The sequence below is a fragment of the Mytilus galloprovincialis genome, chromosome 1 (assembly GCF_965363235.1).
Source record: "Mytilus galloprovincialis chromosome 1, xbMytGall1.hap1.1, whole genome shotgun sequence".
Taxonomy (NCBI): domain Eukaryota; kingdom Metazoa; phylum Mollusca; class Bivalvia; order Mytilida; family Mytilidae; genus Mytilus; species Mytilus galloprovincialis.
Window position 1 is genome coordinate 83,490,791 of NC_134838.1, and position 12,091 is coordinate 83,502,881.

A 12,091-nucleotide genomic window follows, 5' to 3' on the forward strand; every position below is an offset into this window, starting at 1 on the left:
TATTATGATGTTCTCACTTGAATGAATTTAGCTTCTTTGTTCTTCATAGCATTCCAAAATATTTTATATATTCTTGTACAACACAGCTTGACCTCCAAAACTGTGTCTCAGATTTCCAAAAACATCAATAGAACAAATTTTATACCCAATTTAATTTAGTGATCTCTTATGAATTGATGTTGCAAACTTCATTGAAGATTTATGAGAGAATGAAATACCATAGGAAAAATCTGAGACACAGTTTTGGAGGTCAAACTGTGTTGTGCAAGAATCTATAAAATATTTTGGGATGCTATGAATAACAAAGAAGCTAAATTCATTCAAGTGAGAATATCACAATATAGCAACTAATTACATAACAATTAAGTATGTATTAATTATGTCATAATGAAATTATCACACTTTGAAAGATTAATCTTTCTTCTTTCTTTTGGTACCTCATTTATAAAATTTAAAGAAAGATGAGTGGAATTACATCAGTTTAAGGATGTCTGATTGGGGATGAAAAATCTTTGTATTGTGCTACCTTAATTACACAAAATATTTTTTTACTCAGACCTTAGTCATTAGATGTTGCTGCACAGCATAGTACTAAATACAATAAGACTGAGGAAAACATATATATATCTGACATAAGTATCTAAACCAAAAACTTAACCTAATTTACAAGGATAAATGGTATTCATTGCTGCCTGGTGCAGAAGGGCATGTAAATACTTCTTCATTGGATTTCCCATCTTCTATCAACCTATCACAAATCTTACATACTAAAAAGTGATACATGTATTAAATGTAATACAATTCATGTTACAGAGAATCTCATATAAGGCACTTTAATGTTGGTAAAAGCATAGGTTAACATGTGTCACACCACAATTTTGTTGTTCTGACACATAACACATAGCACTTTAAAAGTATTAAATTTCATCTGGCCTCTACTTATAGATTTGTGTAATTTTTGCATCCCATATATGAATTTTATTTAATACAATATCAAACTGGCCAAAAAAATCAGAAAAAAACAACGGTTCTAGTTTATTTAGTATGCATATTTCATTAAAAAAAGTAATTTACAGCATGAAGTGTTATCAGATGTAAAATTCAAAAGATAGGTTCAAATTGCAGGTTCACACTATATCTTCTCACACATCTGCAAAATGATTCAGTATTTTTACTTTTCAATTGTTTTTTCTCAATTATAATTTAAGTAAGAAAGAACAGAACTTAACATATCAAAACTAAAGAACAAATAACTTTCAGGACTTTCAAACCTATAAGGAAAGAGAGTATTTCCACTCAAAAACCCTTTACAATCTCCCCACATGCGTAAATATGATTGGTTTTTAAGAATCAAAATACCTGATACACAAATCGATGGTCTGAGATATAAAACAGACGTTATGAATTATATTTTGATACATTAAAATCTGACCTTATTTACAGTAATGCTACAGTTATTTACATACTCTTAAAACCTCTATTTGATATCATTCTGAATTTACAAGTATTTCACAACATTAAATAAAGCCCTGAGTTTGGTCTATTTTTCATTTTGTATATTCAAACCACATTCAGCGAACTGTTACACTTACAATAATTTATTAATACAATCAATTACGCAATATCAATACTGTAACAAATTCAGAGGTTATTAATATTAATTGTACTAAACTGACCTGCTTTCAAATTGTTAAGAAAAAAAAATTGTTTCAGAAAAAATTACATATTTAAAAATTTGTCTAATATAAAACATAGTAACAAAGATTAGAACAACAAAATATCTTCCTGTTAAATATCTCCCTGTTAAATGCTGTTAATCCTTCTTCCTCAATACTTTTCAGCAAAGAAAACAGCTCATTTTCGTCCAACAACATACATATCTCTATTAGGTACAGATTTCCACTTTTGATTACTAGATTTCATCTAAAATATCTGACTGTCAACTGCGAATTCCAAATTCTTCCACAACTTGATGTATAAGTTCTTTAATTTGGTTGCGTTTAATTCTTACATATTCCTGAGTCACTAAATCGTTCAGATGAATGTTGTAACCTTCACACAACTCCTTACATAAATGTTCTACTGTGGCTATCAAATAAACTCCACAATCATAACCTGAAAAACATAAATTAAACAAATAACTCATGGCAACTATAAGCTTGTAGGTAAATTAACTTGAGTTGGAAACAGCCATTTTAGGCCTATTACTTTAATAAAATATTGGAACATAAAAATTATTAAAGTCTCAAAAAGAGTTTTCCAGATATTTCCCAGGCAATAAATCTAGTACATTTAAGACATTTCACTCCTAGTTGAGTAATGTTCACACTTTTGTTTGTAAATGGATTCACAGTGTTATAACAGATTACTGAACTTACCATTCTCTTGTTGAGGTCCGTCCATTTCTATAAACTTCATTCTTCCCATAGGGGCTACAAATATTTCACAGAAAATCATATCACTGTATATGAATGAAAGAAGAGATGGGCTTTACATCAATGAAACCAAATGACACAAAGAAAAGGACATATATATGCAGGTAAACATACAGTTTCAACAGATTATCGGTTTCTTTACATATCGAGTTCCAAATAATGTTTAGAAAATATCTTGAATTCTAATATGTCATGCTTCTTTCACTTTGTGAATAAACCCAGGCCATAAAAAAGAATAGGTTTGTTTGCCCAAACCCTATCTACCCAGAAAAAAGCTGCCAACTCAAATTCTTTTATTGTCCTAATTTGAAGAAGTTTTTTTTTAATCAGATAGGCATGAAGACTAATAAACATTTGATACTTCAATTTCTTTAAAAAAAAAAAAAAAAAAAATGCCTATACCTACCTACCCACTGTCTCAACCTTGAGTAGGGTTTGGGCAAACCAAAATATTTTTAATTGTGGCCCCATGCTCTAAATCCAATAAAATTTGTTTGCACATGTGTATATTGACTACTGCAGAATACTGAATTTTATCAAATTAGCATACATTAATATATTTCATTAATTTATAACATTTCCAAACTCTTAAATGATGCACATGTTGCAGTTCGAAATTGACATATTTGACCTAGATACAATAACTGTTCATGCTAGCTGTTCTTTCTACATGTATGAATCCCCATTCTAGAACGGTGCACTCTATTAATGTGCTATATACAAATATACACACGCATTCACTAAAAACTCATATTAACACACAAAGGAACGTGCCACTAATCCACTCCTCACTCTAAAAAATCACACTGCCAGTCATTTGTTTGTTTACAAACAAAAAAGGGAGGTTCATGTAAGAGCCTACACAAATGCTCTACTCTTAATACACATCGGACATAGAAATTACCTTAATATACTTTATTGTAGTTTTAACATGGGTAGGCATTATATTCGTGTTATTTTATATTCCTGTTATTTTAGCCCTCACTTTCACTTGGGTAAAAATAATCACGAATATAATGCCTACCCATGTTAAAACTACAATAAAGTATAGCTTGCATCAATTATTTTTTTCTACACAAAAAAGGTTAATTAACAAAGAAATTCACACCATATATATCCTATATGAGGACGGAGGGATAAACAGATGGAAAGACTGACCAGGGTCAGTTAAAACAGGATTGAAGTTGATCTTTTATGTTGAATTACAATAAAATCCTTATTTTTTAAATTATATCCTCATGGACTTTTCACCCCTATACACGCCAGTCATTTCAAGTAAAAAGTATAAGGGCTGTTCCAAAAATAAATGTATTGGGGGAAGGAAGGCACTTGTTATTTGACCCCACCATACAAGCAATCTTTCTTAAATAACCACCTCCCATCAAATTTTAATAAAAGTGCCTCCCTTCCTTTCCCCACCCCCAAAAAAAAACCCAATTATTTCTGGAAAAGCCCTAAACTCTTTTAATTATCTTTTATCTTCTGCTTTATACCAAAAATTTCTTTTATTTAAAATTTTTCTCGCAAGTTCTTCAAAATTAAAAGATTTGCAAATAAGATACTGTATAAAAAAAGGTTTATACCAGCATATGAGTTAAAAGTTTCTTATACTCACCATGTACATGAGGCTGTATTTTATATGCTAATTTTTTGGCAATATCTTCATTATGTCTGGTACAGGAATCATAATGTCTAAACTCTTGTTTACTTCTTATGTACACTAATAAACTCCTAAAATATACAATAGTATCTACATATCTAACATAGATAACATATCTAAATAATCTAAAATTGATGATACATAATTTATCCTATTTTAAGCCTAAAAATGTTTACAGTCTTCCAATATATTCAACGATAATTTTTTTACCAAAAGAAAACAAAAAGTCCAAGTGACCTACCTACTTACTTAAAATTTCTAAAGGAGGAAACTAATTATGCACTCATCCTTTTGTTTGGTCTAAAACACAGTTACTGAGTTAGGCAAGGTTTTTTCTAATGTGGTTTACTGATCCGCCGACTCTATAATTCCGCAGAGAAAACAAGTGAAACTGCGAGCTACTGCTCACTGATGATACCCCCGCCGCAAGTGGATAATATTAATAGTGTAAAAATATGCAAGTGTTCGGTAAACAGGAAGTTGTCGAGTGATGAATCTGAAAACGCATCACACGGTATAGCTGACTTATAAAAATCCTGAAACCAAATTTCAGAAATCCTTGTATTGTAGTTCCTGAGAAAAATGTGACGAAAATTTTTAACTTGGTTATCATGTGTAAAATCATACAAGTGTTTGGTAAACAGGAAGTAGTTGAGTGATGAATCTGAAAACGCATCACACGGTATAGCTGACTTATATAAATCCTGAAACCAAATTTCAGAAATCCTTGTATTGTAGTTCCTGAGAAAAATGTGACGAAAATTTTCAACTTGGCTATCATGTGTAAAATCAGACAAGTGTTCGGTAAACAGGAAGTTGTCAAGTGATGAATCTGAAAACGCATCACACGGTATGGCTGACATATATAAATGTTGATACCAAATTACAGAAAGGGTGGATGTGTAGTTCCTGAGAAAAATGTGACGAAAGTTTCATGGGACGGACTGACTGACGGACGGACTGATGGACGGACTGATGGACGGACGGACTGACAGACAGAGGTAAAACAGTATACCCCCCCTTTTTTAAAGCGGGGGTATAAAAAATAAATTGATATTTGATGCTTTTTTTATTCCCACCGACCCTAATAAATGAATGGTCATGGAAATAATTTTTTATAATTAAAATATCTGAGAAACAGTATTTTCCTGAAATTAAATGCATTAATGTATCATGTTAAAACATTATCAGAAACAATTTATACACATTGTATTCTAAAAATAAGATATCAAAAATAAATCTTAGTATTTGGGTATCTCGATCATTATGGACAATGAAAACTGAACTTGAAATTTTGTGTGCCTTAATAATTTTGGGTAATGAGACCTGTTACAATAAGTTTGTTTTCCTTCTTTTGTCAAAATTACTCTACATTTAATTGGGAATTTCCTTGTATTGACACAAAATAAATGCTGATGCAAGAAATATTGCTAAATGAAATAAAAAATTGCAATGGGCAACATCGGGGAAACTCAGCACAGTCCCTGACTGCTAGTAAAGAGTATCAACTTCAGACTCTATACTCCATTTTCACTCATATTGAAAAACATTGTAATCCTTTATATACATTCCAGGAGAAAAACATTGTATAACATGTATAAATTATAATAAAGACAGGAGAACACATTGTAATCCTATTCATGGCAGGAGAAAACATTGTAATCCTATTCATGGCAGGAGAAAACATTGTAATCCTATTCATGACAGAAGAAAACACTGTAATCCTATTCATGGCAGGAGAACACATAGTAATCCTATTCATGACAGGAGAACACATAGTAATCCTATTCATGACAGGAGAACACATAGTAATCATATTCATGACAGGAGAACACATAGTAATCCTATTCATGACAGGAGAACACATTGTAATCCTATTCATGGCAGGAGAACACATAGTAATCCTATTCATGACAGGAGAACACATAGTAATCCTATTCATGACAGGAGAACACATTGTTATCCTATTCATGACAGAAGAAAACATTGCAATCCTATGCATGGCAGGAGAAAACATTGTAATCCTATTCATGACAGGAGAACACACATTAATCCTATTCATGAACAAGAGAACACATGACATAGTAATCCTATTCATGCACAGGAGAAAAATATTGTAATCATATTCATGATTAAATGTAGATAAATATTGACAATTACAATGTGTATGTATAAATACCACAAATTAAATTAATCTCTTCATTTACCATCCTGTTCCAACCAATGGGAGCCTCCTGACGTATCTGCATTTTCGTTCAATGAAGACAAATATTGTCAATTATATGTACAAATACCACAAATTAAATTAATAGCTTCATTTACTATCTTGTACTAACCAATGAGAGCCGCCTGCTGTCTCTGCATTTTCGTTGTCATTGACAGGTAGAAACACAAACTGTTTTGTTGGCAGGTTAAGTGATTCAAGGCTAGAAGTAAGATCTGCAGCTGAAATATATATAAGGAGGGAAAACATATATAATGATATTACATACAAAATCAATATCTAAAGGTACTATAGGCATCAAAAACAAGCAATTAAATTAGATAAGGAGTTATTCGAAAAAGCATGAAATTTATGTCAGTGAATAAATTGTTTCTGAGAAATAAATGACTCTGAGTAAGTGTATGTACATGAAGACCAGTTGTGCTCTAATTGTCCATATTAACTTTGTAACTATAAGCAGATAAAAAGATACTTACCTGGAGCTAGTTTAATAAATTGTGCCACATCAGGAACTATCAATGCTAGTCTATCTGCTGAATGATTGAATTTCTCTCGTTCAAAATATCTAAAATGAGATCGAAACTTATGTCACTGGAAGTGAATTCTAATTTCATGACAAGAAATCCCCACTTTGAGGTTTTAATTTATGGCAAATTCTTTATGACCAATTTAATGTTTTGGCAGAAACTAAAATATTGTCATATATTTACAAAACCATCTCAAAATTATCTGAATCATGATTTTATTGCTATTTGTAGTTTGTCTATCTTGAACAAATGTCTTTCTTGTCATCTAATATTTTTATTATAGTTTATCGAATTTTATTTCCTAAATAACTTCTTCTTTATTGATCATGTTAATCACAAATAGTCATTGTTAGTTAATCCCTTGAAAACTTTTAGCTTTGATATACTTTTTAGGTTAAATAATAATCAAGAGTGACTTATATAATTTGTCTCTAATTAATAAGGGGACGAAGTCCCCTATTACAGTAGAAAATTCAATAAAAAAAAAAAATAATAAAAAAAAAAAAATCGGGAAAATTTCCCGAATTTTTCATTGTACTAAGGCCACACCAATTTAATTTCTTGTTCTACGGATTTTTGGACTCCAAAATTTGGGGCGAGCGAGCGATTTGAAAATTTTAATAAAAAAATATTTAATTTGCAAATTTTTGAGGCGAAGCTTGAAAAGTAAAGGCGAGCGATTATAATTTTTTTTTGTAAACATAAAATAGTAGGTTTTGACAATATTAAAGCTTGATTTATCACTTGTACTTTGACAAATTTCTTTAATTTCTGAAGTATTTTTTCCCTGTTCACCAAGAAATAATTAAATCTGGTCTATGTATGTGTGACTGACAATGAGACAATTCTCCATCTAAGTCATATTCAGTTTGGGGACAACCCCTTAATGTTATAAATATCCCTTTTACATGTTTTATGAGGGATCAATATAAGTTATAATATATTTGTTTGTACAAAAGGGCTCATATTTTCTCAGAGAACTATATATCTATCTGGTATTAAATGGTCAAAACATGTCCAAGAATTTTGTAATATTCCTGGACTTTAACCATGTTAACACATTTACTTTAACAGTTTAATATTATTCAAAATAAGTGGACCCCTCTTTTAGAAAAAGTTGTTTAAAATATGATGTAACTCTCCTCTTTATGAGTTCAAAATTCTAAGTTTTCAAAGGTTTTGTATAGAAGAACTATACAAATCCTTGGTATTTCTATTTTCTTTTCTACATCAGTAAAATGACCCCTTGTCTGAGGGATGATTGTTCTCAACCTGATAATAACAAACACAGGTCAAAATACGGCCTTTTACACAGGGCTTTGATACAGACCAAAAAGCAGGCTATACAGGACCCCAAAATTATTAGCGTACACAATTCGAACAGGAAAACCAACGATCTAATTTATATATCATGTATATCCAAACGGGAAAATACAAATGAACAACATCAACAAACGATAACTGCTGAACGACAGGCCCCTCAATCAATCAGGACAGGTGCATAAACATGCAGCGGCTATGGATAGTTTTGTTTTGCCAGCATACAATATAATTGCAGTTGAAGGCAAATCTTTCAGAAGTTCTTTGTACTTTATTCTAACACAACGAACATTTTTTCGATAGGGAATATAAGTAAGGGGGAAAGTAACCAATTTTTTGTTCTTTAAATTTATACCGGAGCACTCCCGCTTTGGATAAATAGGTTTCATGCTGAAACAAATATTCTCACAGATATTTACAAAGTGTGGTGGGGTGCTTTTATGTTTAAAATCGTTATATACAGGTTTAGACTGTGATTTTAAAAACAAATGTTGATATCTTTTTATAATATTTACAAAAAAAAACGGTGCGGGAAATGGACATGATTACATTTCCGGATGCGGGAAGCGGGAACATAAAAAAAATAAAAAAATTCTGTTTTGAAAAAAATAGGTGCGGGCGGGTCCGTCGAACAAGGAATCAAATTGGTGTGGCCTAATGAACTCAAAATCGTTCAATTTTTTTTTGTCGTGTTTTTTAATTTCCTGATCTGCGCAGAACACATAACTCTACTTCCTTCTTCCGGTCTTGTTGTTGTAGACTTTGATTAGTCTAGTAAAATATAGGAACTCAAGGAACACAATACCAATATTTCATTTTTAATCATTCTTTGTCTTTGGTATGAATAAACGTTAGGCCTACCTGATGCATTGCGTTTCTTTGTTTACATTGAACATGACGTCATAACTTAAATAACGTCACAAGTAAAATCCCTAACAACAGAACCAAAATCGGAAACGTTACGGTATTTCCGTATCTTTTTTTTAACAAATATTTAAAATACAAAAAAAACAATTTAAACAAACTTCGTCCCCATTCACAGGTAATGCCTGCCTCATATTAAGGGTAAAACCTGTTGTTTAGTGCAGGTTGTCGTTTGTTGATGTGGTTCATACAGGTTTCTTATTTCTTGTTTTTAAAAAGTGGCGGATCCAGGGGAGTTCTGGCCTCTTTTAATTGGCCGATCAATGCATTTGAATGGGAACATATAGTTGGAACCCCCCCTTTTTAAAATGGCTGGATCTGCCACTGAGACAGTTGGTTTTCCTATTTGAATGGTCATTTTTAGGGCCCTTTATAGCTTTTTGTTGGTATGAGCCAAGGCTCTGTGACAAGGACCTTACTTTGACCTATAATGGTTGTTAACTTTTAAATATTGTTACTTGGATGGAGATTGTTTTATTGGCTTTCGTACAACATATTCATACAACATATTTTTTTTATATATACAAAAAACATGAGAGAACATTAAAGTCTAATATTATTTGACACATATATAAACTAAGAGTATATATGCAAGGATCCGGAAATTTTTTCACCTAATTTCGGTCATTTTCATATAACTTAAAAGTTGGTGCCCCTTTTCAAAAACAGATTGTCAAAATATCATTACTGCATGAGTATGCTCCTACTCGTAGCATCAACGAACTTGTTTAACTGTTGCATCGCGTTTACTTCATGATTTATCCTACCATTTTCCTAAAATCGATCAAGAGCAATTAAGGGAAGGCAACAGTTTAAGAATAAAATGATTTTAATGACTCAAAATCGTAATTTTCTCAGTCATCGCTTACGTTTCTTTCGATTCTGAAGTCGAAATTCAAACCGGATGTAATGCGACAATACTAAAACGAACAATTCCGGACTTATTCCCGGGATTAGTTTTGTTTATCAAATTCACAGGAAAACATCGTTTTTTTTAAATATTTTACCTGTAATAGTGTAAGAATATTAATGAAAATAGTTGCACTTGCTTTATTTAGCAAGAAATCATTTAAAATTTACGATTTAGTGTCAAATCAGCGGAAGAGAATTTTAGGCATGCGTATCATAGTAAACAAAGCACGTGTGTTAGTAGTGAAAAAAATCTTTTTTCTACGTAAATTAAATCAAGTTTTAATTTAATTTTAAATCATAATTGACAATTGTCTTAGCTGAAAAGTAATTAAATAATGAAGACAGTTGGTATTGAATTTTAATTTCTTAATAATATTAGTTCGGAGCTTGTGATTAATAGCCAGGTGTGAATTAAAAACACAGGTAAAGAGATTAGCGATCATTAGCCAATAGTTCCCCGAGGCAGTAATATAGCTATTAGGAGAGCCCTCAGGATTATAACACTTTACTGGAGTGGCAGTTTAATTACATAAAATCGATAACAAAACAAAAATATGTTTAAAATGGCGATTTGAAACTCAATCTCAACGAAATGACCGAAATTATTTCTGTTGAAAAATAAAATTTGACCTAAATCTCAATAAATGATTTAGGACTTTTGAGTTTCCAAATCGGTCATGTCTGGCATATATGACCGTTTCCGGACCCTTGTATATATGTATGGAGTATAACGCCCTTTGAATGTCCATATTGACCTGCAGACCAGAAAAAAATATACATGTTTACTGAACACTTTATAATTAACTATTAGAAATAATTAAACATGTGCATACATTTATGTGGATTTGCGATATTCATTTATCTGCCAAAATATTCGAAAATTATAAACCAGTTTAGCAATTCCCATAAATGAGGATCTTTCCCAATCTGTTGGACTAAAGAACATCATGTTAATCTGTTTATTACAATATTTGTATTTCATGTAATACATTGAAGCAAGTAGACGTAAAATAAATACGATCAGAACAAAAAAGTTGGTATACAGTTCAGTGTCATGGTAAGGGTCTATTGTAAGTTGTTAGGCTAAGTGTTCCACAAATGGGATTCAGAGGTCAGAGATGTTTAATAATCTGATATTACTTTTGTTAGTAAATTCATCATCATGCCCATGGGACAATTTCATTTCATTGTATACACACTATGTGGATGTCAAATAATTTGAAACTATACATTGGAAATTGACAAGATAGCTTTGAAAATACACACAACTGCTGAATACGCATTTTTCATACAATGTCAACATCATACATGTACTAGTAGTCTCAGGGTCAAGAGCAAATGTATTTCTGGATGAAAATGTTTGGTTATTTATGTCTTAAAATAGCACAAATAAAGATTAACATACTCAAAACAAAAGCCTATTAAAATATCATTCAGCCAATGAGGACCGTCAAGTAAATCAATATCAGATTTCCGCACTAAACTGTCGTTAAAACTTAGAACAACATCGTTTTCTCCATCTGCCATGATCATAACTCCATATTAATACGTCACTTCCGTTTTTCTGATTGGCCTTCGTTGACAACTACCACTTTATCTGGAGGGAAATTTAAAAATAAATCATGTTCTCGCGATGCAACTTTTATCACAATAAAAACATACATGTATTTGTAAGATCTGTAACATTCCCCTGACTACGTAATTGAAAGAGGAATATGTCAACACCAAGTTGTTTTATTGCGTGTGCCCTCGAAATCGATTAGATCGGTGTGCTCGATAACTGAATAAACGCAAGGACGTATGTTAGTTATACGTCCTTGATAAACGTCAAATTATAACCAAATCTGGGAACAGGATATCTAAGTTAACCGTTAATATATATGTTCCTGAACCAAATAGCACCCATTCAGCAAACAAACAAAATAACAAAAATATTAATAGACAATAGCATTGAGTTGCATATTCTGTTCAAACTTCATAGGCGGATCTAGGGGGGGGGGAGGGGACTGGGGGGCCCGGGCCCCCCCTTTCGTGGGAAAATTTTGTTGATTATATTGGGAATCTTTGAAGCATGACTGAAGTGGGCCCC

General features: G+C 31.7%; 1 protein-coding gene across 1 annotated transcript; it reads right to left on the bottom strand.

The window, feature by feature from the left end:
* Positions 1 to 790: 790 nt before the first annotated feature.
* Positions 791 to 11,565, bottom strand: LOC143042297 (sentrin-specific protease 8-like). Its single transcript, XM_076214570.1, has 6 exons — positions 11,408 to 11,565; positions 6,796 to 6,884; positions 6,432 to 6,540; positions 4,051 to 4,166; positions 2,379 to 2,432; positions 791 to 2,115 (listed from the first exon to the last, which is right to left on the bottom strand). The coding sequence occupies exons 1-6, from the start codon at positions 11,533 to 11,535 to the stop codon at positions 1,940 to 1,942; spliced, it is 672 nt and encodes a 223-aa protein (XP_076070685.1). The 5' UTR covers positions 11,536 to 11,565; the 3' UTR covers positions 791 to 1,939.
* Between the last annotated feature and the right edge of the window lie 526 nt (positions 11,566 to 12,091).

Excerpts from the sequence above, each read along its gene's own strand:
- LOC143042297 (XM_076214570.1), bottom strand. The coding sequence starts at position 11,535 with ATGATCATGGCAGATGGAGAAAACGATGTTGTTCTAAGTTTTAACGAC. Across the intron at positions 6,541-6,795 it reads ATTTATTAAACTAGCTCCAG|CTGCAGATCTTACTTCTAGC; the intron begins GTAAGTATCTTT and ends TATATATTTCAG. Across the intron at positions 4,167-6,431 it reads ACAGCAGGCGGCTCTCATTG|GAGTTTATTAGTGTACATAA; the intron begins GTTAGTACAAGA and ends TGTATATTTTAG.